General features: G+C 44.1%; 1 protein-coding gene and 1 long non-coding RNA gene across 6 annotated transcripts in view; one reads left to right on the top strand and one right to left on the bottom strand.

Moving 5' to 3' along the window:
- ZCCHC7 (zinc finger CCHC-type containing 7) overlaps positions 1 to 11,504 on the bottom strand; it is a 117,745-nt gene extending 106,241 nt beyond the window's left edge. The window contains exons 1-2 of one of the 3 annotated variants that reach the window (XM_081894315.1): positions 11,351 to 11,504; positions 1,998 to 2,704 (exon numbers count right to left, since the gene is read on the bottom strand). In XM_081894315.1, coding sequence (XP_081750441.1) covers positions 1,998 to 2,685 — 688 coding nt within the window. In that variant the 5' untranslated portion in view covers positions 2,686 to 2,704; positions 11,351 to 11,504. The other 2 variants (XM_081894317.1, XM_081894316.1) reach the window with 2 other exon arrangements.
- A 1,239-nt stretch (positions 11,505 to 12,743) lies between these two features.
- On the top strand, positions 12,744 to 21,876 carry LOC309360358. Of its 3 annotated transcripts, none has more exons than XR_014164037.1 (3): positions 12,762 to 15,227; positions 19,054 to 19,280; positions 20,806 to 21,538. It is a non-coding gene; the product is annotated as an uncharacterized lncRNA (long non-coding RNA). The 3 variants fall into 3 exon arrangements; XR_014164038.1 differs by lacking the exon at positions 20,806 to 21,538 and adding an exon at positions 21,555 to 21,876 and having other exon boundaries at positions 12,763 to 15,227; XR_014164036.1 differs by lacking the exon at positions 20,806 to 21,538 and having other exon boundaries at positions 12,744 to 15,227; positions 19,054 to 19,499.
- Positions 21,877 to 23,803: the final 1,927 nt, after the last annotated feature.

Here is a 23,803-nt window from a genome sequence, read left to right on the forward strand (position 1 = left end):
CATGCAAATGTAAGTAAATACACAATATCATACCATAACATTTACATAAAAACAGCAGCATAAAAACAGAGAAAGAATAAAAACATCCTACCAAAAATCTGCAGCAGTGGTTCAGAACATTAGAAATAGATTTTTTTTAATGCCTGAGAGATTTCAAAAAGTCTTTAACTGAGGCCAAACTGACCATAAAGTTGGTGCCAACCAACCCTCTCTAGAGAGGGAATAGCATGGCCCAGATGCAACCATTGAGACGTCTTTGTCTCTGGTAGCCATCCCCTTCTTTTTATTTGGTGCAGACACTCAGAACAGGGCCTCTGAAGCTCATATGGTACAGACATGTAGAAGAAGACAGTGTTTCAGGTATCCTGGTCCCAAGGTGTTAGTTAAATCACTGGTCTTGCTTTTTTAAAGCCCTTAAACCTTGGGACCAGGAAACCTGAAAAACTGTCTTCTGAAGTCACACTTAGGTATTTGCTTCCCAGCAAAACCAAAAGACTTCTGAAAATTAGGAAATGTTCACATTAGCAATTTACAATAAAGCTCAAATATTTGAAATATACTTAATATTATAACTCAGTGCCAACAGGTACAGAGACTACCCTTCCTCTTGTTATAAATTGTGTTATAAATTACAGGGCGTTCAAAGCAGGAGCTGAGGGTGCATCATATGAAATACACACTTCAGGAAGGATTTCGAATCCCATATTGGAGCAATACTTTTATTAGGCCAAGCAAAAAGTCACAGAATAGTGTGCAAGTTACAGAACTTGTCATCAGGCTAGATCAGCCTTCCCCAACCTGGTGCCCTTCAGATACTTTGGATTACAATCATTCAGCCTCACTCAGAATGGGGCTGTGTTGCGCTGGCTGGGACAGATGTGAACTGTAGTCTAAAGCATCTGAAGGGCACTAGGCTGAGGAAGGGTGGGCTATATGGTAAACGAAGTAAGGGAATGGGAAGAATAAAGTTGGCTGGTGGCTGCTGTTGACATCAGTCTGTCTCGAGAGACAATAGAATGTGCCTCTGGGAGTGAAATCAAGCTGCTATGTTAGCAGCGCAAGCCTGGGCAGTGTCCTGGGCTGCCCAGATTACAAAACCTCCCTCTCAGCCTTGCTGATGTGGTCCAAAGGAAAGCAGAGCAATACATTTGCCACCAACTTGGTGCCAGGAGTTGCTGGAAGGAGGTGTATAAGGCACCATCCAGCCATCTTAGGACTCCACTCCAGATTTGTGTAGGGTTTACTCCTTGGCCTTTGCTATTCCCAATGATCTCCCCCAAAACAGAGGTTTAGGATCAGAGTTTTCCTTCTCCTAGATGGGCTACCTTCCCAGGTTGACAAGCGCCATTTGCCCCTCACTTCCCTCTACAGCATGTGCAGAACCTGCCTTCTTGACCATTGGACCCACTATTGATCTCTTCCACTCAATCTGCCCATCAGCCATCCTCACCTAGTTTAGCCAGCTAATCAAAGCCATTCCCAGGGTATGACTGCTGTTTCATGCTGGAAGCTGCTAGGAGCCACAGGTGAGAACTGAGTGCAGAGTGAGGACCAAAGGTGGACAAACTATCCCAGAAGGAGCACAACATGTTCCCCACCAGAGGTACTATGCCTCCCCTAACACTCCATACACCCTGGCGAGTGATAAATAAACAATAGATACTTTATAATGAAGTTGCCAGTGTGTACTTTGAGCAAATCTCCAGCTTTTGGAAGGTAACCTGTATTAGAAAGATAAACTGTGATAAGGAAAGCTTCTTTAAAAAATAATAATAATAATAAACAGCAATAACACACTTTAGGAATTGTCCTGAAAGGAACTTTTACATTCAGCAGATAACAGCTATGCTAAGAATGGGGCTTCTGCTACCAAAATGCCCGTTACACAAGTGTGCTGTTACAACTGGATATCACTCATTGTTTCCATCAGAACAGCCAGATCGTCATCATAGTTCTGAGCTCTGTTTGGAGTTAGAATCCTAAAAAAACATACTAACCTTCACTGGCTAATGTTCCACAGCCCTCGAGGTTTAAGAGGATGTTGTCATCTTTGTCGTCTCTGGCGCCTCCCAGCAGCATCCAGCTCTCTACATTATCACTTTCAGAGGCAATGCTTCTCCCATCATCTGCATTCTCATCACTAGAGCTGTCCTCTATTACTAAGATCTTGTGGATCATGCGAACACCTTCACGATGAAAGGAGATAGACTTTTCACTAGTCCTTTTCTCCTTTTTTGAAGTTCCTGTGGTCCACCCCTTTGAATTTGGAGTAATCTGAGAAGAATGTCTAGTGGGCATTGGCGAGGTGAGCTCTGCAAAACTGTGTGTTCTTCCTGGCACTGGAGCTCCTGGTGTTGTTCGCTTCTGGAGCCTGCTTCTGTAAATGCTGTCTTCGGTGTCTGACAAGGTGATAACATCTGGACTATCAGAAACATGAGCGACTTCACTGTCTGAAATTATAATAAAGTTGTTGTTTTTTTGCTCTTTACTAACTGAACTCTGCTTTTGCTCAGATCCATGTTCTTCAGTTTCTTCTTCTCCAATGGCATCCTCATGGCCTTGTGCATAATGGACTTGGCTATAAAGGTGAAATTCTACTTCGCTATCAATACTTTCTTCACTAGAAGACTCTTCACAGTAGAGATCATCTTCAAATGCTTCTATATCATCATATCCACCAAGCATTGTGGAAAGTATTTTGCATCTAGCAAAAGAAAGAGACAAACCGAAATAATGAATGATGCTAATCAATACCAAATGAAGATTTCATTTACACGCAAGTACCAACTTTTAAAATGCACAAAACCTCAGGCCAACCACTTTAACAGTGAAATATCATGCATGTTTTAAGGAGTTTACTGTAGTCCAATTCAATTTTATACCAGCTTCACCTCCAACTCGTCTCAATTAGATTTGACGAAAGCTGTTTTAAAAGCAGTTGAAAGAACTCTTCCTTCAGAAATGGAAGAATTTCACCATCCAAAAATGAACCATTAACAACCCTGGCCACGGGTCTACTCAGCTGCAACTGACAGGTTTTCACTAGCTAAGATGAACAACATCCTCAAGGTAGAACAGATCAGAATTATCCTAGCTACTGCACCAAGAGAACTGAGTCCAACACTGCCAATTTCAATTCTGCCCCTATGGCTGTGTCCAAGTCGGACCAATGCCAGCAAGTTTATCAGCAAATAATATAGCCAAGACATTGCAGTGATCAGCCTTTGGTTCATCGTAGGGTTAGACCCTCACCACCTGGAAGAACACAAATGGACATAATTTCACTGAACCAAAGGAGGGAGAAAAAGAGAAACACTACCTCTTTGTTGCCATCACAACACAGGTCTGCAATTGGACACTATGAAATGGTTGGTTAGATTCAACACAGTCTTTCCAGTATTGGCATTCAAGCCATCTCCGTATACTTCAGGTTCCCTGGCTCCTCATTAAAACAGGGAGCTGGGGTCCAACGAAATGCACAGCATCAAGGAGCATATCTGCCTATAGCAAACCCATTTCACATCCTGCTAGTGCAACAAGAGAGGCATCAATGGTACCACCTAAGTACCCCAAATCATTCTGGAAACTAAGTGTATCCCTAAGTCTCCAGGGCCAAAACCTTTCAAAGTAGTCTCTCACCTTTTCTTTTCCTTTCATTCTGAACACCTGTTGAGTCCCTCAAGAATACAGAAACCACTACATTTTCTGCAGGTGGTCACAGTGTTTGGTACTGTCAGAGCCACCCGTTGGTCCCAGCTCACAAGAGACCTAAGTCCAATCCAGTTTATTTACAAAAGTCTTTATTGAAGAGCATTGCTGCTTTTACATTCCATCTCCGTGGCTCTACGTCTGTGACATCAGACCGCTGAAGTCCCCTCTGAATCAGTGCCGCCCCTGCACCAGTTTAAGAGGTTTGTGCTGGACCACCTCTTCCTCTCCTTCCTCTTCCGCAGGGTCTTTCTGCCCCCCCTGGGCTCCCTCCCGCCGGGACTCGCCAGAGGCTGAATCCTCTGACGCCTGTGCCCCCCTCCTTCGTGCTTTGGGGCCGGGCTCCTCCCCAGGGCTCTCCTCACTTCCGCGCGCCTCCACATTTGAACTTGGCGCGCGTACGTTGCTTCTGACCTTCCTCTCAACCGCTACACTGCTCCCGGTGCTACTCTCCGCCCCTTCCGGCAGAACGTCTTGCTCCGATCTCCTCCCCCTGTCTCCTTCTTGCTCTGCTCCCTCTGACACACTGGTAACTCCACCCCCTTCACTCCGTTCCGGCGGAGAAACCGGCCCCGATCTCCAACTCCCACTGGGGGCTCTCCCTTCGCTCCCCTGCTCCTGATTGCTTCCCCCTTGGGCTCCCCTTGGTCTGACCAGGGGGGCTCCCTTTTGGGAGTCCTCTGACTCACTGGACAGACTCATGGACGACCTTTGGTCATTGTCATCCTCCTCCTCGTCTCTCTGGGATTCTTCCCCCTCGCTCTCTGTCTCCTCCCCCATCTGCCCTTCTCTCCCTGAAACCCTGACAGGTACTATTAGGCAAGAGTGCTCTTTGACACTAGCCGCTCACAGCCAAGTCACATGAAACATCTGGCACTCATTCACATATGGATAAATTGAGTATAAAAGTGTACGTATCCATTTATGAAGGCTGTGTGTCTATACAAGGCATGGCATCTCGCTTTTAAATATTGGCCTCTTTTAAAAAATAAAATAAAAATGAGAGTATGTACACAGGTGACACAAAGGTGCACTGTGTCTGTGACTGGCAAACAGTCATCAAGGGATGGTTCACACTGCCAGCCCCAGATTTAAAGAGTCAGAACAAGTTATTTAGGCACAACCAGGCATCCTTACACTTTACTAGATATAGGCTTGCAAAGGGCTAAATGCTACTTGCCACACAAAAGGGGCACATTGACTGTCTGAATGCTCTGTCTTCCTCCAAGGGTAAGAAGGGAACTAGAGGCAGCTAGCCCAGGGAATAAAGAAATGGCTACTACAAGACATATGGGTTGGTGATCAACGAAGTTGCTTTTCTTCCACTTACTTCTAAAAGATGCAGTTCAATTGCCAACATGATAAATTCAGAAGGGGGTGGGGGCTATGGGATTGTTTTTATTTCGATTATGTATTTTGTGGTTTTATATTTTGATTTTACTCTGTGAACCGCCCTGAGACCTCCAGGTATAGGGCGGTATATAAATTCAATTAAATAAATAAATAAATAAATAAGATTCAAACCAACAGAACCCAGAAGATGTGTAGCTGGCAGTAACCCAAAGATATCACAAAATAATCATGCTTACTTCACCACCCTGTTTGCAGTCAGTGAAAATATCAAAAGAATTTCCACAGAAACTGATTTTTTTACAATAAAAGTAGTAAATATAAATGCATAGAGCTGGGAAGAATGGTGAAATATTAAATGATAGCACCATAATTTCAGCTGTGTGGCAATACTTCAGCGCGTAAGCCTGCAGACAGAGCCTGTTCTCCCTTTTCACTTTGTGTAGATCTGAGGCACTTGACAAAAAATTATTGGCTGGGCATTTTTATAACATCACTCATACCCCCTAATAGAAAGCACTTTTCTCATTCCCTAGCAAACAAAATCCATAAACTGACACAACATTAGTAAGCCAGGGACCACTTTCATATCTTAAGTAAAGCTAACAGGCCCTGGCATGGTAACAGTAGAAGCCTTGGAGTTAAAAGAACACAATGCATGCTGTGAGGGGCTTAATTTTCCACACTTTGAGCTCATTCATACGAGCCTTAGACTGTGGGGATATTTCTCACAGGAAATAACTTAATAACCACCCCTTCATACAAAGCAGACGTGAAAGGGTGGTTGTTGACTCAAGGCTATCAAGTCAAGCCATATTGATATGCTCCACAGATGCAACACAACATCTGTGAACCAATGTAAGATGGAGACAAGGAATTGCCTGCGATAGGGCATACTATTTAAAGAGTTCCCCGGCTCCTCATTAAAGAACAAGAATAGAGTTTTTAAGAACAGAGAAGATTTACACTCAGAGAAAAATATAAAGAAGTCTGATGCCTAGAGAAAATCTTGGCACATACTGGGAGAAAGCAATCTGTGTTTCACTTGCCAGTCACAACTCACAAGTCACAAACAGTACACAGGAACATAGACCAGCGATATGACATGAGATAAGGCTATCTAGCTATCTACACTGACTGGTAGTAGATCTTCAGCATTTCAGCGGGAGGGGGGGTTCTTTCAGAATCCTACCTGAAGAAGCCAGGAAAGTGCCTGGGGCTATAACCTTCTTACAGACAAGTAAATGGGAAATTTTTACTAGACAAACTTCTTTTAGTGGCATTTAATCAAGCTGTTTCTGTTCCACTCTATTCTATTTTGTGAAAGATCTCAGGGTGGCTAACAATCAAACTGTGAGGAAATAAAATGTTATTATCAATAGAATCACAAAAATACATAAAAATCAAAATATATAAGCCATCTCTCAGCTGAACATCAGTAACAATCGCCAAAGGAAATGTAAGAAACAAAATATTGGGCTGCAATCTGAATGATAATACTGCAGGCACCAACCAGGTTTCAGGGAGGCAAGAAGTTCCAAATCCAGGTGAAAACAGCAATATTTTTAAGGAACAAAAAGCAACAGCAAGTGCAAGTGCATTAGACTGAAATGTTTGCCAAAGCCTGCTTTAACTATATCCACCATTAATTACCAGCTTTTCAACTCTGTATTTAATAGTAAAAACAATTAAAATGATGTCACCATGTCTGTAATTATAATATAGTCTGATCACAATAAGCTCTTGTTTTCCTCCAGGGACCTGGTAAATGGTTGGACTAACTCCAATAGGCCAAGCTAAAAAGCAATAACCCTATCTGAGAGATGCAAAGGACCTGAGGTGGGAGGGAAACTGGAAAAACCGAGAGAAAACTCATGATTCAAAATTTGTCTGGGCTTTTTATTTTTGAGAACAGATTAGAGGAGAAACAGAAAAACTAGGGCACCTACCACCCCGTGGTGGTTTCCTACCTCCTCGGGCCTTCCCACCTCCAGTTGAAAGATGGACAAAATCTGTATCTTATTACAATGACAAATTGTATTTTTCTTTAAAAAACAAACAAACCCAAAGAATCCAGCACCAACCTGTTGGCCAAATTTATATGCCATGGTAATCCATGAACTGCGGCTTGCTGTGAACAGTGAAGTACTGCATCCTACAGAATCACTCTCATTTTGCACCTCTCTTCATTAAGCAAGGACCAATAAATCATGAAGCCTTGACTTAGTGTGACATGGTAACTAGCATCAGTTGTTTGTTTCTGATGTTCAGCCAAGGCTTGTTCTTGGTTCTTGGTGCACCAAACAGTTTGGGAGGAGCAAACCAGGACCACTGGTTCACACATAAAGGCAAGGTTCATGTTTTGTTGCTCCCAGCAAAACAAAATGAGGGCAAAATAGGAGCTATTCAGCAGTATTCATTTGCACACTGCTCACTCATGGTAAGCCACGGCTTATGGCTTATAGTGACACACCACCATGCAGCCAATGTATTGTGGCATACTTTTCATAAACAAGACTCTACTAATTTAATTTCAACCAATGACAGACTTCAGCAAACGACTTTTTATCATTCACCCCACAACATGGGGATAATAATACTGGCTCACCTAGCAGGGCTACTGTAGGGTTTATTATTGTGCACGAAGCACTATGAATATTTGAAATACGCTATATAAAAGTGTTATTCTGTGGGTTTTATAACAGGAGAACACAATGGAACACAAACTTTGGCAAAAGAAATGCCAACGGGATGCTAAAAAATAATTTGAGAAGCACAATGCTATAAACAAACACCTCAAACAAAAATTCTTTAAACACATTTGTAGCAGACCAGCTAGAGAGGCAGCTGGACTTCTGGATGATAAGAGAATCAAATGTGTACTGAAGATTACAGAGAAGCTGAATGAATTTGTTGCATCTGTCTCTGCAGCAGAATATATAGGGAAGAACTGTGTACCTGAAATACCGTATTTTTCACTCTATAGGATGCACTTTTCCCCCTCCAAAAATGAAGGGGAAATGTGTGTGCCTCCTATGGAGCGAATGCAGGCTTTCGCTGAAGCCTGGAGAGCGAGAGGAGTCGGTGCGCACCGACCCCTCTCACTCTCCAGGCTTCAGGCACCTATCCGCAAGCCTTCAGAGCGCTCTGAAGACTTGCGGATAGCAGCCTGCAGCCTGAAGCCCGGGAGCGGCGGTGAGGTTGTGCGCAATCTTGCTGCCGCTCCTAGACCTGTTTTGGGGGCTGGGGTTGGGGGAAGCTCGGGCTTCCCCAGCCCCGCGGCTAAAAACGGAGCCAAGACAGCGAGCGGGAACCATCCCGCTTGGTGTCTTGGCTTCTGACAAAGCCGCGCGCAGCCTCTCCCGCCTGGAGAGGTTGCGTGAGGCTAAAGAGGAAGCCAAGACAGCCAGCAGGATGAACCCCGCTCGCTGTCTTGGCTTCTTTGCTCTTTGGGGCTGGGGGGGGGTAATTTCCCCCCCTTTATTCCCCCCCTAAAAACTAGATGTGCCCTATGGAGCGAAAAATACGGTAATATTCACAGGATAGGAGTCTGAGGAACTGAGGAAGAAAGGGGTGGCAAGAGATGACGTTCTCTAGGCCTAACAGAAAAAATAAAAACTGACAAATTGCCATATAACATCCACCTGAGAGTTCTCAAAGAACTCAAATGTGAAATTGCTGGTCTTCTAACAAAAATATGTAACCTTTCCCCAAGATCATCCTCCATACCTGACAACTGGAAAGCAGCCAATGCAACATCAATTTTGAAAAACAGATCCAAGCGGGATTCTGGAAATTAAAGGCTAGTTAGCTAAATGTTTGTTCTGAGGAAACTGGTAGAATTAACAAGCATACAGAAGAACAAGTCTTCCTGAACCAGAACCAGAATGGCTTCAGCAAGGGCAAATCCTGTGTCATTAAACTTTTAGACCAGAGAACGTCAACAAGTATATAGATGGAGGTGATCCAGTTGACACTGCTTACTTAAAACTTTCCAAAAGCTTTTGACAAAGATCTTACTGTGGATCAGTAACTGCTTAAGAAACAGGAAACAGAATGTAGGAATGGACAGTTCTCCCAATAAAGAGATAGAATGTGTTCCCCAAAGATCAGTGCTGGGATGTGTTTTTTAGCATCTTCATAAATTACTTAAGAACTAGCGGTGAACAACAAAGTAGCCAAGTCACCAAATTGTCCAGGGGGTTAAAACAAAACATGATTGTGAAACGTTCCAGAAGGTTCTCTCCAAACTGAGTGAACAGAGAGTAAGAAAGATGGCAAATGTAATTCAGTGTAAGTCAATGTAAAGGGATGAATGAGGGTGGGGGACACACACCTTAATTTCTCATATATACTCATGTGCTCTAAATTAGCAGTGACTGATCAGGAAGGAGACATTGTGATTGTAGTGGATAGTTCAATGAAGTAGACTCAGTCTCAGCAGATGGCAGCTGTGAAAAAGGAGAATTCCACGCTAGGGTTCATTGGGAATGGAACTGAAAACAAAACTGCCGGTATCATAATACCATTACACAAATCTATGGAATGAGCATATTTTGAATACTGTGTAAAGTTCTGGTTGCCTCCCCTTAAAAAGGAAATTGTGGGGCTTGAAAAGTTCAGAAAAGGACAAGCAAAGTGATCAATGGGTCTGAGCAACTCCCCTTGAATTGAGGAAACAACATTTTGGACTTAATTCATTTGGACATTTTGGACTTAATTCAGGAAGATTCAGGCTACACAATAGAAAGTACTTCTCCACACAGTGTATAGTTAAATTATGGCATTTGCTTCCATAAGATATAGCTGTGGCCACCATGGCTTTTTGAATGGATGGGTGTAAATGAGGATTAGACAAATTCCAGGAGGATCGGGCTATCAAATGGTTACAAACCACAATGGCTGAGTTTCTACCCTCCACTATCAGAGGCAGTGAGCCTCCAAATACCAGCGGTATAAAAGTGTGGATAGTACTGTTGCGCTCATGTCCTACTTCTTGCCTTTTCATAGGAATCTGGTTTCTAAGTGCAATGAGCACTGTGGTTGAGGTTACTCGCCTCTTCTTATATTTTGTACATCCATATAATACCTAGCGCTAGCACAGTTCAAGCATCTTGGTTACAGAAAGCCTGGCCAATAACGAATGTGCCATGTGTTCAAGATACCAAAATATTTCTGTACGGTGGTACCTCGGGTTGCATACGCTTCAGGTTACAGATTCTGCTAACTCAGAAATATTACCTCGGGTTAAGAACTTTGCTTCAGGATGAGAACAGAAATCGTGCTCCGGCGGCATGGCAGCAGCAGGAGGCCCCATTAGCTAAAGTGGTGTTCAGGTTAAGAACAGTTTCAGGTTAAGAACGGACCTCCGGAACGAATTAAGTACTTAACCCAAAGGTACCACTGTACTCCTAAAATATTTCAGTACTCCTAATTTCATAAACACTTCATATATGCCTTTGTAGAACTAAGTATCCTCAAGCACAGGCAAAACTAGGCTTTATTTCACCCGTGTTTGGCACACACACACACCCAACACACATTTGGCGCTTCACCCAGGGCAAGAAACTTGGCTAGCCCCCCACCCCTCCGTAGCTACAGCCCTGCCTCATGGCACTATTCCCCGCTCCCCTTCCCCAAGTTCTGTTGCCAACTGTGCTGTGTTGGAAGAGAGGCGGTGGCCAACACAATCTTTCCACACTTTGAAGCTGAACAGGACCGCAAATAGTTTTTCTCAAGCATCCCAGACGCTGTTGCCCTCAGAGCATGTGAAAAATACATGAACAAAGCTTCGACTCGCAACAGACAAACAAGACCCAACAAATGCTGCGATATGGTATCCCTCCCTACAGCCTCTCTCAAACTTGGGTCCCCAGTTGTTGAGGCTGGGACTACAACTCCCATCAACCCTTGCGAGCAGGAGCAGCGGTCGGGGAGGATGGGAGTTGTAGTCCAACAACATCTGGTTGGACCCAAGTTTGAGAGAGGCTGTGGCTCATCAATGCTTTGACCTCCTGACGGAGAGGTTAAGGACGCCGACGCCTTCGAGCATGAGCAGAGTGCTCCCCACCCCCCACAGAGAACCACCCTTCACAAAAGTAAAAACGTAAGAAAACACCCACCCACACGAGCGTTATTCCCGCCAGAAGGGTGCAATTTGGGCAACCTGAGGGGAGGAGAGTTGGGTAAGGTCGGCGCGGGGGTGAGGGGAAAGCGGGCGCGCCAACAGCTGGCCAGGCCGGGCCGGGGGTCAAGGCCGCCTCGAGCTCCCTCCCTCGCGCACGTTACTCACTAGCGCTGCCTGCTGCGACCAGGAAGCCCCTCGCGACCGGAACAGGCGCCTCCAACGACCTCCTCCTCCCGCCCCTCGCGTCGGGCCGCGCTTCCGCCCGCTGAGGCGCAGAAGGGGGCGGGACGCTCATGGCCGCGCCTGCGCACCGGCTTGCCACGGAGGCCAGGGCGCAGGCGCGCTGGCGCCCCGTCTCTCTCTCTCACACGCGCACACAAACCTGACGGATCATTGGCTTGAGGCCGCGGGCGGGGTGGGAGGGCGGAGGCGGCGGCGCTCGTGTCTGTGAAGGGAAGCGGCCGGAGGAGAAGGGCTGGGCGGCTTGGCGGTGATAAAGAGGGGCGGGGGCGCGCCAGGGACGGGAAGGTAGCGCTTGGGGGTTTGGAGCGATGCCAGAGTTGTCGCTTTAAGAAAATCCCCTCCTAGCGCCTGTGCTTCATGCAAGGCCGTCCTAACCATGTGGCAAGGTGCCTCAGGCAGCAGGATCCAAGGGGGCAGCAGATCCTAATCTTCCCGAGAGGAGGAACTTCAGCAGATCACATTTGGGCTTGCTTCACCTACAGCCACCTGCCTTTTATAACCTGTGTATTAGTCGCATCCCAAGTGACGCAGGATTAGTAGAAACTAGTTGTTTTTTACTGGTGTTTTAAAAAAACAAAAGGGATGAAAGGAATGTTAGCATGGGGAAAACAGACATATACAGTAAGTTGTAAAGGTAAAGGAACCCCTGACCATTAGGTCCAGTCGCGAATGACTCTGGGGTTGTGGCACTCATCTCACTTTATTGGCCGAGGGAGCCAGCGTACAGCTTCTTGGTTCATGTGGCCAGCATGACTAAGCCGCTTCTGGTGAACCAGAGCAGTGCACGGAAACGCTGTTTACCTTCCCGCCAGAGTGGTACCTATTTATCTACTTGCACTTTGACGTGCTTTCGAATTGCTAGCAGGAGCTGGGACCGAGCAACGGGAGCTCACCCCGTCATGGGGATTCGAAAAGCCAACCTTCTGATCGGCAAGTCCTGGGCTCTGTGGTTTAACCCACAGCACCACCCGCATCCCTATATAAGTTGTAGGTTGGGTTAAAGGTAGATTTTGGGGCTGATTTCATTTGGTTGAATCACTATATAGATGCTTTGATTTGTCCTGATGTATTCCTACACTGGGGATGTGGGTGGCGCTGTGGGTTAAACCACAGCCTAGGACTTACCGATCAGAAGGTCGGCAGTTCAAATCCCTGCAACAGGGTGAGCTCCCGTTGCTCGGTCCCTGCTCCTGCCAACCTAGAATTTCGAAAGTTTGTCATAGTGCAAAGAGATAAATAGGTACCACTCTGGCGGGCAGATAAACAGTGTTTCTGTGCACTCCTCTGGTTCGCCAGAAGCAGCTTAGTTATGCTGGCCACATGACCCAGAAGCTGTACGCCGGCTCCCTCGGCCAATAAAGCGAGATGAGCGCTGCAACCCCAGAGTCGGTCACGACTGGACCTAATGGTCAGGGGTCCCTTTACCTTTACCTATTCCTACACTGGGGAAGGGGACCTCAGGTGTGGAACCCAAATGTGGTGCTCCAGGCCACCCTATGGAGTTTTGGGACTTTCATACCACATCTCTCATTTCCCCTGCACCACCTCCATCTCTAGAACTTTTGCATGGCTGGGATGTATCCTTGAAATGTATAAATGCCTGTTGCTTGCCTGGATTGAGAGATACACACGTAGAGATCTCTGACTTTTGCATGGTTGGACTGCAGTCTACAAAGAAAAGCTCATCTGTTGCTCCAGCCACCAGTGTCATGCAACCCCCAAAAGGTTTTCCCCAAAGGCTGGAAAAAGTTTCCCAACCCTGACCTAATTATTCTTTACAAGACGAAATCTCATGGAAACTGTGCAGTGTATATTCTTAGAACACCAGAATAACATAACCAAAAATTCATGATAGAATTGGAATGGCAGATCTGAGAACCAGGCAAGTGAGGGTCCAAGTACATGAATTCTGTAATTGGGACTGTTCTTACCTTCTGTGTTTTGGAGAGAATCCTACTGAAATCAATGGAACTTGCACCAAAGTGAGTGTGCATAAGATCACAGCCAATATTACACTCTTGCATCATCCTGGGATGAAAGTTATGGTTGTGATGGTCAGTTTATGAACATACACTGCTTCTGAAGCCAATGCTAACCAGGCTTATTGCAGAAGAAAAGAATATACAATACCAGAAGACCTTTTAGCAATGGCTAATGAAGAAGGAGACTGGCTTGGTGGGAGGGGAGGGATGTAACAAGTACATAAACATCCCTATGATAGTAAAGGCTAAGAACTAATACTAGGTAGGTGCAAAGGCTTGTGTGTGCTTTGTGGGCATTTTAAATGGCAGACCACATTGCCACCTACCTTTGAAGCTGCCCTCTTTTTTAAAAAAAATTCTTGTTAAAGGACCTTTTGGCGTGTTGAGTGGACACATAAATTTGTGAAAGTTTTTTAATAAACTGTTGATCATCAAATTGACACTGTTATTTTAATGCCATCATACCTTTAAAAGTGCATGTAAGGTGTTTCAAGAAGCAGGACGTTTGTAGCTGGATTCAGACAAGTCTTTGGATTTACTTGACGAGGTGAAACCATCTGAAAGCTCTGCCCTGTTGTCCACATAAGGACAGAAAGCAAGGCTTCTATAATTAAACCAGGCATGTCCATATTAGATATTTCATAATGTATGCCAGTCACAGGAGCTGATGTTTACTGTACTTATATTATTTAAAAGGCTGTGAGGCCTCAACAAAGACAGATCCACTTAGTTTACTAGCCTTGGTCTTGGATCATGAAGTTCCTGGTTGAAATCCAGGAGCACTCGGAAAATGCTGCTTTTTCTACACCTTTTGTCAGTTTCACTTTAAGTACCTGTTGCACACCAGCCTGGAATGCGTTTTGGACTGGAATCAATACTTCTACCCAAACCAGCCTCCAGTGTAGGAAAGTTTTATTATGAAAATGTCCATGTATTTTTTAACAACATGAGGCTAACTCAGGATAGCTCAGTTGGTAAAGCTTGAGACTTAATCTCAGGCTCATGGGTTTGAGCACCACATTGGATGAAAGATTCCTACATTGCAGGGGGTTGGACTAGATTACAGTGGTACCTCAGGTTACAGACGCTTCAGGTTACAGACGCTTCAGGTTACAGACTCTGCTAACCCAGAAATAGTACCTCGGGTTAAGAACTTTGCTTCAGGATGAGAACAGAAATCGCGCAGCGGCAGCAGGAGGCCCCATTAGCTAAAGTGGTACCTCAGGTTAAGAACAGTTTCAGGTTAAGAACGGGCCTCCAGAACGAATTAAGTTCTTAACCTGAGGTATCACACTATTCTCATCCCTTCCAGCTCTACAGCTCTATTATTTATTGATTCTGTGAGGCATGTAAAGAGTTAACTGAACTGAATGCAGTCTTGCAAGCAGCAAAGAGTCAGTTAAACTGTCAACCAGGTGCTACATTAGGGGAGGTTTCTGGCTTTATATTCAAAACCAAAGGGGGGCTGTTTTAACTGGTCAGTAAGTGGACATTCCTCCTCATCTCATTGGCCCATAACTACAAACCAATCACAGGACAGGATTTCACTCGGATGGTAGTGATAAAAGGCCAGGTTCAGTACTGGTCAGACTAGAGTAGCTGTTGGAGTGGAACAGGGAGGGCTTAGGGGAGCAACTAGGAGAAGAGGTTTGTTTCTGAAGGGAAGTTGGAGATGTAACCGAGGAACTGGTATTGCCAGGGCAAAGAGCTGAAGGTCTGCTAGGAGGAGAGATAGGTTTTGTGGCTATTGCCAAATGCCAGCTGGTTGTTCTGAACAGCAACCCTAAGAAGATCAAAGGGACCCAAGAGTGAAGGACGTGAGTGCCAAGTTGAAGTCTACTTGTAAAAGTCTCTGGGTGTAGTGAATTGTGTGTTAACCAGAGAGAGAGAGTAATTTGCTAGGGCTTGAATAGAGGAAAAAACTAACCTGGTACACACACACACACACATTTTCCAAATTATTTAAATTTAATACAATTTTTAAAATAATTAGGTTTCCCATTCCTGTTACAAACTTAAGTCCAAATGCTTCCTGATGATGCCACTTCATTCTTTTTTAATCACCTTCTTATCCTTCTATTAAATTTAATCCATTTTCATAGCTGGCCTTTTTTGTTTCCTTACAATCAGCACCTTTGTTGTTTCCCAAACATATAAAAATCCTTTTTGTGTGTGTAGACCTTCCAACACTCTGTTCCCAGACCTGGTGTGTAGAGAGAGTTTATTGCCATTGTCCTTTGTCCATAACTACATTCTTAATGGTTATATGTGATCCTCGGATAAAGGGTAGTATAGAAATTTAATAAAGGAACAGTAACCCTGGGACGCAGGTGGCGCTGTGGGTTAAAGCCTCAGCGCCTAGGACTTGCCGATCGAAAGGTCGGCGGTTCGAATCCCCGCGGCGGGGTGCGCTCCTGCTGCTCGGTCCCAGCGCCTGCCAACCTAGCAGTTCGAAAGCACCTCCGGGTGCAAGTAGATAAATAGGGACCGCTTACCAGTGGGAAGGTAAACGGCGTTTCCGTGTGTGGCTCTGGCTCACCAGAGCAGCGATGTCACGCTGGCCACGTGACCCGGAAGTGTCTTCGGACAGCGCTGGCCCCTGGCCTCTTAAGTGAGATGGGCGCACAACCCCAGAGTCTGTCAAGACTGGCCCGTATGGGCAGGGGTACCTTTACCTTTACCTTTAACCCTATTTAAAGTAACTCAATGAAACCACAGACCTTAGTAAATCCTTTAAATAAACATGACTGCCTATTAAGAATAAGCCTCAATAAGCTTATAATGTCATAGATTTTTTTAAACTTTAAATATACCATGGTATGTTTTGGTCCATACTGCTGCAGGAGGAGGATTGGGCTGAGTGGAATTCTGGAAATGGGTCTGTTGCAGTGATAGGGAATCATCTGCCTGCAGAATCTGCACAGAGACCTGCTGTTGCATTGTACTATGTAGCCAAATACAATTATGGTACATTTCTTTAGGATTTATTTCCACTCTCACCCTTTTTATGACCATTAACAGTGGCTGATGAATAATAAAAGCAGCACCACCAAACTTCAAACAAGGCAAATCAAGGTAGAAAGCAGTGAAATGGAAACACTTCAACTTAGAGCTTGCAAGGATTCAGCAATTTCCCACAGTGTAAGGCTCCCTGAGAGTCAGCTAGCACCCAGTACTAGCCTGGACAAATCTTCTGAAGTGCTAGGTAGTCCATGCAAGGGGTGTATGGGGAGGGGTAGTATCTCTGGTGGGGGGAACACATCTTGCTCCTTCTGGGGTAGTTTGTCCACCTTTGGTCCCCACCCTGCATTCACCTCTCATCTGTGGTTCCTATAAACTATTAGCATGTGACAGCAGCCAGACCCTAGGAAACGTCTTTGACTGGATGGCTAAAACAGGTGAGGGGTAGCCAAGGGTCTCAAATCCTCAGTGAGTTAGGGACTTCTATGCATGCAAAGACAGGCTCCAGCAGATTGTGTGGAAAAGACCAATAGTGGGTATTGTCGCCGAGAAGGTGGTATCTGCATGTGCTGTAAAGGGAAATGAGGGGCAGATGGAGAAGAAGCCAATCTAGAAGGATCCTAAACCTCCACTGCTTTGGGGGAGATCATTGGGAAAAGAAAAGGCTGAGGAGTAAACCCTACACAAATCTTTAGTGGAGTCACTAAAATAGTTTGATGTCGCCTTGTATGCCTCCTTCCAGCAACTTCTGAAGCCAAGCTGCAGTGAAACATTCCTCTCCTTTACTTTGGAAGTAAGGCAGAGGGGGGATTTGTTGTCTGGACAGCCCAGGACCTCCATACACACTGCTCAGGCTTGGACAATAATGTTAATTTTTGAGTCAGGCCTGTTTTTTTAATTCTTCTTGTTGTTTTGTTGGTTCTTTTCCTCCCTCATTCTCATTTTTCAGGGGGGGAAATGTCCCTTAAGGAACACTCCATGATAGCTCATCAGACGAACATGTGAATGGCTGACATTATGTAATGCTTTGACATTTCGCATTCCCATGGTATTATCCCACCACCACCAATGCAGAATAAGCTGTCAGAGCATGAAATTGGTATTTTTACATATTCTTAATGTACAGATGTCAGTCTGAAAACCATTCACTGGGGTTAAGATTATATTCTTTGTTTCACTCCATTCATATGCGAAAATCTGTTTGAAGGGGTTTTTTTTAAGGAGAGACAAACCTTAAATAAAGAATTTAAATTAATAGCTCTATCAAAACAGCACAAGGTAACTCTAAGGCATGGTGTGATGAAAGCAAGATAGACCATATCACTCCAAGACTGCAACACTCCGTTTAAGCACCTGTGTTTCTGGCACACTTAGCAGAAAGTCAACGAGAGCCAAATGCAAATTGGAAATATAATCAGTGACCTATTTTCTACTGCCAAATTTATCAGCATGTTCCAAATCAAATCTGCTCACAGTTTACAAGTGTGTTATTCTATGTTGATTGCCATGAAAGAATGCTGTAACCTTAGGGGAGGATTAGTATTTCTAAAAATAAAGTAGCACCGGGGGACGGTGGGGTAGTGGGAAAGGAGTAAGAAAATGCTCAATCTAATGATCCTAGTTGATGAGATGCTACCACAGGCTCCAGTACCTTGCCCAGAAATGGTGCATTCCTCATGATTAGTAAATGACAACAAGACTCACCAAAAGTCAATAAAAGTATATGATGTTATCACTCCTGCATTCATTTATTGATCTTTATTACATTTCTATACAGCCCTTTATCCAAGGATCACATGGTGGTTTACAATATAAAAATACAAAAATACATAACATAATAACAAGCAAAAACTATATTCCCCATCCAATAGAAAAACACATTTTAGAAGGTCATATGCTGTTTAATTAGCCAAAAGCCTGGAATAAGAAGAACGTTTTTGCCTGGCGCATAAAGATATGTAATGAAGGTGACAGGCGAACCTCCTTGGGGAAAGCAGTCCACAAGCAGGGAGCCACTGCAGAAAAAGCCCGCTCTCATGTTGCCACCCTCTAGACATCTCGTAGAGGACGCACATGAAGAAGGGCCTCAGATTAGGATTGCAGGGTCCAGGTCAGTGCAAATGGGAAGAGGCAGACCTTGAGGCATTGCAGTCCTGAGCCATTGAAAGCTAGGGCAACTCAGTTAGATGGGAGGGGTACAAATAATAAAATGATTATTAATATTTATAGGTCAAAACCATCCCTTCATAATCTATGATGGCTTCTGTTTGGGCAGCAAAAGACCTTGCATCTGCCCTAAAGATTAGATTTGCTCTTTTGCTGTTTTCTTATGTTTAAAACACAGTATGCTTGAAGTGCAGTCAGGGAGCTCCTAACTGGTGCTGTGGACAGCTTGCTGACAACCTCCTGATCAAGAGCTACTGAAAGGCTGGAGTCAGGGAAACCCAAGTGGCTTCTGCTGCACCTGCATTCCAAGAAAGATCGGGACCAAGGCGGGGGGGGGGGATAATTCCTCCTGCAGTGGGGAGCTCCCACTGAGGATGCAATTCTTGGAATTATCCCTGTTTTGATTGTATCATGTTGACCAACGTTAAGTGACTGTGCCGGAAAGACCACCAGATTTTTAGCTTCTCTTGCTTGTTGCAAATTGTCACCACCTTGCTACCTTCTCCTTTCCCCTAGATGTGTGACTTGCTTTTTTGAATGACCCCTTAGCGGAGGATTTTGTTAACATGCTTGCACTTCGGGGCTCTGGAGACTTCTACTTGGATCAACAAGAAACATTGATTCTAACATGTTCCAGAGGATTTGTGACATTCTCAGCGTGTGTGAAACTCAAATCACCCCCCACAGGCCCACCGTCTGATGACATGTGGAAAGCTTTCCTCGCTATTTGTCCTTGGAAATGTGTAAGTACAGAAGTTAATCCTTCTTGGGATAAATCTCATTTATGTGTTTGTCTCCTCGGCAAGGTTTATCCTACTTCATTAAGTTTTGGCATCTCAAAGGGCAACAGCTGCACCGTCACACTGCCACCGCTTTAAGAACCTCCATTCATGATAATGTTTAATGCAAACTTATTCCTCTTGCCAACTGCAGGAACATTAAAGCAGATTTTCCTTATCTTATTACTATTTGCTTTTTAGAGTATTTTGATTTTAAACAAAGATACTGTACAGGATCTTCAGCTGGTATACCTTGGCATAGCTCCAGTAAATTAAGCATTGCTCCTTCCCTCCAACTCAGCTGGGTATCTGACCCAATTTGGAAGAGAGTGGTGGTTTAAAAGGGTAGGAAAGCTTGACTCAGTACTTGTTTATATGTGACAATAAGGACTGGGATTTCTTCTGTAGCACATTGTTTAGAAGGAATTTACTGGGCACAGCCTGTCATCAGTGCTGGAGCAGGTGCTCAGGCAAGATGCCATCGGTGGCCACCCTATCTGAGTAGCTCCACCTCCTCAGGGGCAGACTTTGGTAATCTTTCATAATATGGCACCCTGTGCGAGGCCAAAAACTTCTCCATCTCCTCAGTATGGCCACTGCTTACTTGCTCATGTGGGATATTTACAATGTACTCAAACCAACAAGACGTGTTCACTAGAAAAGCACACACAGAGGAAGTTGGCAGTACTACCTGTGAGAGCCACTCCCGTTGTGTACTGCCAGGTAAGCGGGGTCCATGCTCTAAAAGCTGGCTATGTTCCTGGCCTGCTCTCTCTTTTCTCTTCTTCTTGATATTCAAATACTCATCTCTTCGCTTTGCTCATCCATAACTAAGGATGTAGGCCAGCTCAGATTCCTTTTTAATCTAAAGTACAATATAGGTCTGCAACTACTTTTAGTCACCACTCTCAAGACTGCCTCTGTGAAACTGAATGAGTAAATTTTTCTTTACTTATAAGAAGACTGTTTTGCGTGTTTATTGTTTTTAAGGGAGAAAAGGTAAATTACCAGGAAATGTAGTCTGCATTAAAGCATCCTGGATTACTTTACTAAAAGGCTAAAGCTAGTTTATCAACAGCTTCCTTATTTTGAGCTGCAAAGGGACATATGCTAAACTCACAAACATGAGCGAGGAATGATAATATCTAACTGATATATCCTTTCCTAGTTTTAATACATCCCTACAACTCAGAGGCAGCAAAGAGGAGGAACAGCAGGGCCAGGAGGTTCTGTGGTTTAACAGTGGGTGACTTTGCAGCGAGGGGCCTTGGCAGGTGTCCATCAATGCACTCTCCTGACATTGGCCCAGCTTGCTGTGACTTAGAGCTGTTGCTCTAAGACAATGTGTTGTGGTCAGTGTGGTGTAGTGGTTAGGCCAGGCATCGGACTAGGACTTCGGTAGACCAGGGTTCAAACTCCCCACTTGGCCATGAAGCTCACTGGGTTACCTTGGGCCAGTAACTGCCTCTCATCCAAACCTATCTTACAGGGTGGTTGTTGTTGGGATTAAATGAGAAAGGCAAGACCTGCTTTACATCTGCAACAGAATTGCTCACCACCTGCTCTTGACATCTATTTTTATCTTCTGGCCCTGCCATGTTGCGCGTCCTTAAATAACACGTCATTTGTGTTTTGTTTTGACATCCGTATTGTGGGACACTAGGGCACTCTGGAAGAGATTTGGCTCAGTTCTCTGCTTGTGACACAAATGCTGGCTAGGCAGAAGGGTCCCTGACAGTTGTAGGTGCAACCTACCTGCCTTGTGCCAAAGGGACTTGCCAGTGAGATAAGCCTCTGGCAGTAGATTGGATGGTCTGAATTTAGGAAGTCCAGGTAGGCAGAAGATCCTAGAAAAAGAGGGGTGAAAGAAACAGGGCCTATGAAAGCAAGCTTGAAAGGTGGTGTGCTCTTACAAAAGACTGGCATGAAGGTGCGACATTTGAAGGGAAGCTAGGAGAGATTTAGGCAAAGCAAGAAGGGCTAACATTGACTCATTCTGTTGAAATAATTAACTATGTATTTGGCATATAGGACTTTAACAATTAAAACATAGGTGGCTAACATTAGCGGCCCTCATTGAGCAAATCTGTCTTCATATGTAGCAGATTGTACTTAATCTCCAAAACATCATATGTAAATACCTTTTCAACATATTGCGATATTTACAATAAAAGAGCTGTTCATTAAAACACATTTACTCTGGATAACCTGACACAAAAGAAATTATCTTGTTTACAGTGGAATCCTGACAAAAATACATGCAGAAAAGAGAGGCAAACACATCTGAATCTGGATTGCTTAGTGGAACACTGGTTTGCTGCCACATCCAATTTTTCTCATTAGAACTTGTTTTATTTGAACATGACTCAGTACCCCGTGTAAAATGTGAAGTTGTTAATCATATTACTATATGGAAAACAAATTAATTATGCATGATATTGCAAATGGGCTGTTAGTTTGACACCGGAAAGATTAAACAAATGCAGGGATTGCTTCAAATGGTATCTGATATACATACAAGTCCCTCTTTAAGATCATTTGTAATTTTCATGTAGGAAAAATTGATCTGAAGCCTTTTCTTGTATCTTCTAAAGAAATTTCAAATTAACATTTTGAAGGTTAGATTAACAGCTACATTGTATGTGTCCGGTCACAGGAAATTAAGGTTATTCTAAGTTTCTCCTCCGTTCATTGAAGAGAGGCAGCAATTTCTGCCACCTTCTCCTTCATCCGAAGCCCTCTTCCACACCCAGTGTTTGAAACTCCCATTGTTCTAGGTGCATTTGGCGACAGGGAATTTCATTAGCGCGAGTACCGGTAGTTTCTGAGCTCTGGGTGCAATACTGGAGCAGAGAACTTCAGGGATTCCTGCTGCAGAACTAAAGTTCCAGGTAGAGACTTTATTGTTTGGACAATGTCAGACGAGCCCTGGGAAGAAGGGCCTGGAACCAGTGAACTCTTATTAGTTGACTGGCAAGCTCTTCAAGGTCTCGCCAAGGACTTACAGATCCCAGTTACTATTTCCACACACACCCCTCTTTGGATTTGCTTCTACATTCAGGTGCCTATTCTGTACAGTTAAGTGTTAGTGCAGTTGCTGGAACCCAGTGTGATTGGGAAGAGGTTGCCAGCCCAGAAGTGCCTTCAGCACTTGCCTCAAGTCTGAGTCACACAGACATTCAACTGACTTGCACAGTTATTACACAAAGATCCCAAGACTCATGGAGTATTCTGCTCACAAGGTTGCACTTTCATTTTTACTGCTTCACACTTAGCTACTTCTGCAGATCTACTCCACTCCAAACAATCTATTCATTGAACCTCTTGGAACTTAGCATTTAAGAGGTAAGGGGTTGATTCTGTAGATATAAATTTGCAAAAGAACAATGGGATTAACTCTGTATGTTTATTTTATAACATTTTTGTTGTGAAGAAAAGGCATGTTATCTCTGCAGACACAAATTCACACTTTTGCAAGGACAAGCATCTGTGATACCTCGTTAGAAAAACTGCCCCAAATAATCTTACAGAAACCTGTGGAAAGGCATGGCATTGTGAATGGATTAATGGAGTTCATTTAAACACTGCATATAAAGCCTCATGCTACATAATTAAAAACAAATCCTTATTTCCTGATGAATAGACTTTGGACTATAATGTAACTTAAATAGAAAACTATCTTTAGAAAGATGTTTCCTCCAAAAGCATTTTAAAAAACAACCAATTTTTTATTTTTAAAAAATCATTGATTTTTATCCATCCTGACCCCACCCCTCTTGCTGATGTGGTCCAAAGGAAAACAGAGCAATAGGTTTGGCACCAGCTTGGCTGCAGAAGTTGCTGGAAGGAGGTGCCATCCAGTTGTTTTAGGGACTCCACCTCTGGATTTGTGTAGACTAATCCCATCTGCCCCTCTACAGCACATGCAGAACCCACTATTGCTCAATCCAACAGAGTCTGTCTTCGCATGCAGGGGAAGTCCCTCACTGAGGGTTTGAGACCCATCAATGTGGTCGTTCCAGCACCTCTGTAGTGTTGTGTCACGGCGTTCTGTGTTCCACGATGGAAACTGGGTATATCTCCCTTTAAAAGCTCAACAAGTTCTGGCACCTTTTTCTAGAAAAAAAAGCCCTGACTGCTGAAGAACAAGCCTCATATAACCAACATGCTTAAGTCTAATTAATGCTTTCTTTCTCTTTCTCTCCAAAACTTTATTAGGCATTATAGTTATAGACCATCTTAAAACATCCATATACAATTTGTGTGTGTGTGTGTGTACACACACACACACACACACACACACACAAAGAAACAGCCATATAAGATATATTGTAACAGAAATTTTCATTGGAGTGTCTTCCCGCTAAACCATGCCATTGACCACTCTAAGAGATACTGTTGACAGAAACTCAGCCACCCTTGCAGTTATCTCCAGGTTAATACCAGACAGGTAGAATCTGATATTTTCATTGTGCCATGACGTTAAA

This window comes from Podarcis melisellensis, assembly GCF_964234715.1.
Source record: "Podarcis melisellensis genome assembly, chromosome: 17".
In the NCBI taxonomy this organism is placed as follows: Eukaryota; Metazoa; Chordata; class Lepidosauria; order Squamata; family Lacertidae; genus Podarcis; species Podarcis melisellensis.